At 37.6% G+C, this 1,596-nt stretch overlaps 1 protein-coding gene across 1 annotated transcript; it reads right to left on the reverse strand.

Moving 5' to 3' along the window:
- Positions 1 to 811: 811 nt before the first annotated feature.
- Positions 812 to 1,147, reverse strand: LOC106869913 (uncharacterized). The gene has a single exon (XM_014915845.1). The coding sequence runs from the start codon at positions 1,145 to 1,147 to the stop codon at positions 812 to 814; it is 336 nt and encodes a 111-aa protein (XP_014771331.1).
- Positions 1,148 to 1,596: the final 449 nt, after the last annotated feature.

Here is a 1,596-nt window from a genome sequence, read left to right on the forward strand (position 1 = left end):
AAAAGAAGTCATGTGTACATGTGTATATCTATCTATCTATCTATCTATCTATCTATCTATCTATCTATCTATCTATCTATCTATCTATCTATCTACCTACCCACCTGTCTGTCTGTCTATCTGTCTGTTAGGTAGGGACAAAAGTTCGTGCAGTCTTTTAAGTAAAATTGAAAACAATATTTTGTTATTTGGACATCGTTTTATTCGACCACATGTATCCGATTTTGTTCCACTATATTCGCCATCTCTGATCCTGCTTCATTATCCCATCACGCCAGAACTTGGCACCTTTCTGGGTTATGAAGTGGACTAAGTGGTGTTTACAGTCTTTCAAAGAATTGAAGTTCTTTCCATTGAGACGACTTTTGGTAATCGGAAGGTGCAACGTCAGGTAAGTGCAGTGGGTGTGGTAGTATATCTCAGCCAAGCTGTGCCAACTTCTGCCGGGTCTCCAAGGAAACATGAGGTCGAGTGTTGTCCTGAAGAAACACGATACCTCTCGAATTGGGTAAGTCAAGACGTTCTTTTTTTCTATCGATTTCCTCCTTTATTCGGTCTAAATGGGAACAATAATTGTTTGAATTCATCGTCTGATTTTCTGGAAAGAGCTCGTAATACATGACACCTTTCCAGCCTTAGCAGATACACAGCATCACCTTCTTCGGATGCTGACGGGCTTTTGAATCGATTAAAGTTGGTTCATTTCATTTCCTCCTGGACCTTTGTCGCTCCACATTGTTGTAAACAGTCCATTTTGATCACCAGTGAGCGTTCTTTTAAATTTTCTGTTAAATTATGAAGAACCCAAAAGTCATAGCGATTTACGTATCCAATTGTTTCGTAAATGCCTTACAACACTCATATGAGATATGTGGAGTATATCAGCAATGTCTTGTGTCATGTGACCGGGATTAATTTTGATTAGCATTTTGATTTGGGCATTGTCAGCGATCGTAGACCTATTGGAACGTTCACAGTCTTCCAGATCAAAATTTTTGCTCCTGAATCTGGCGAACCGCTTACGAACAGCTGCATCGGCTACAGCATCGTCACCATAAACTGCACACATCTTCTTTGCTATTTGTACTAAGTTTCCTTTTTCTCGTGAATCAAATGGTGAAAATATTTCGTTTTCTTCCATTTTCATTTTTAGCGTAAACACAGTAGAAGTGAACAATTCGCTCAGCTATCGTATAGAAAGACATGTTGAAATGTCACCGTTCAGAAAATAGATGTCATATTATGTCGCGTGAGAAACGAAATCACGTGTTGAAATATTTAAATGCCGCCATTGAAAAAAAACAGTGCGAACAATTGTTCTAATCCAATATACGTACATGTATGAATATATATGCATATCTATCTATCTATCTATCTATCTATCTATCTATCTATCTATCTATCTGTGTACACTTAAAATTCTCTCGCTCTCTTTCTCTGTCTCTATCTCTGTCTCTATCTCTGTATGTGTGTGTGTGTGTGTGTGTGTGTGTGTGTACTCATAAACATCTAATTATACTGGAAAGAACATAACCTATATGTTGAGATTTTTATACAAATTGTTGTTTCCAGTGCATTTAGAATCTAACCGTATAC

Source organism: Octopus bimaculoides, chromosome 12, assembly GCF_001194135.2.
Source record: "Octopus bimaculoides isolate UCB-OBI-ISO-001 chromosome 12, ASM119413v2, whole genome shotgun sequence".
Taxonomy (NCBI): domain Eukaryota; kingdom Metazoa; phylum Mollusca; class Cephalopoda; order Octopoda; family Octopodidae; genus Octopus; species Octopus bimaculoides.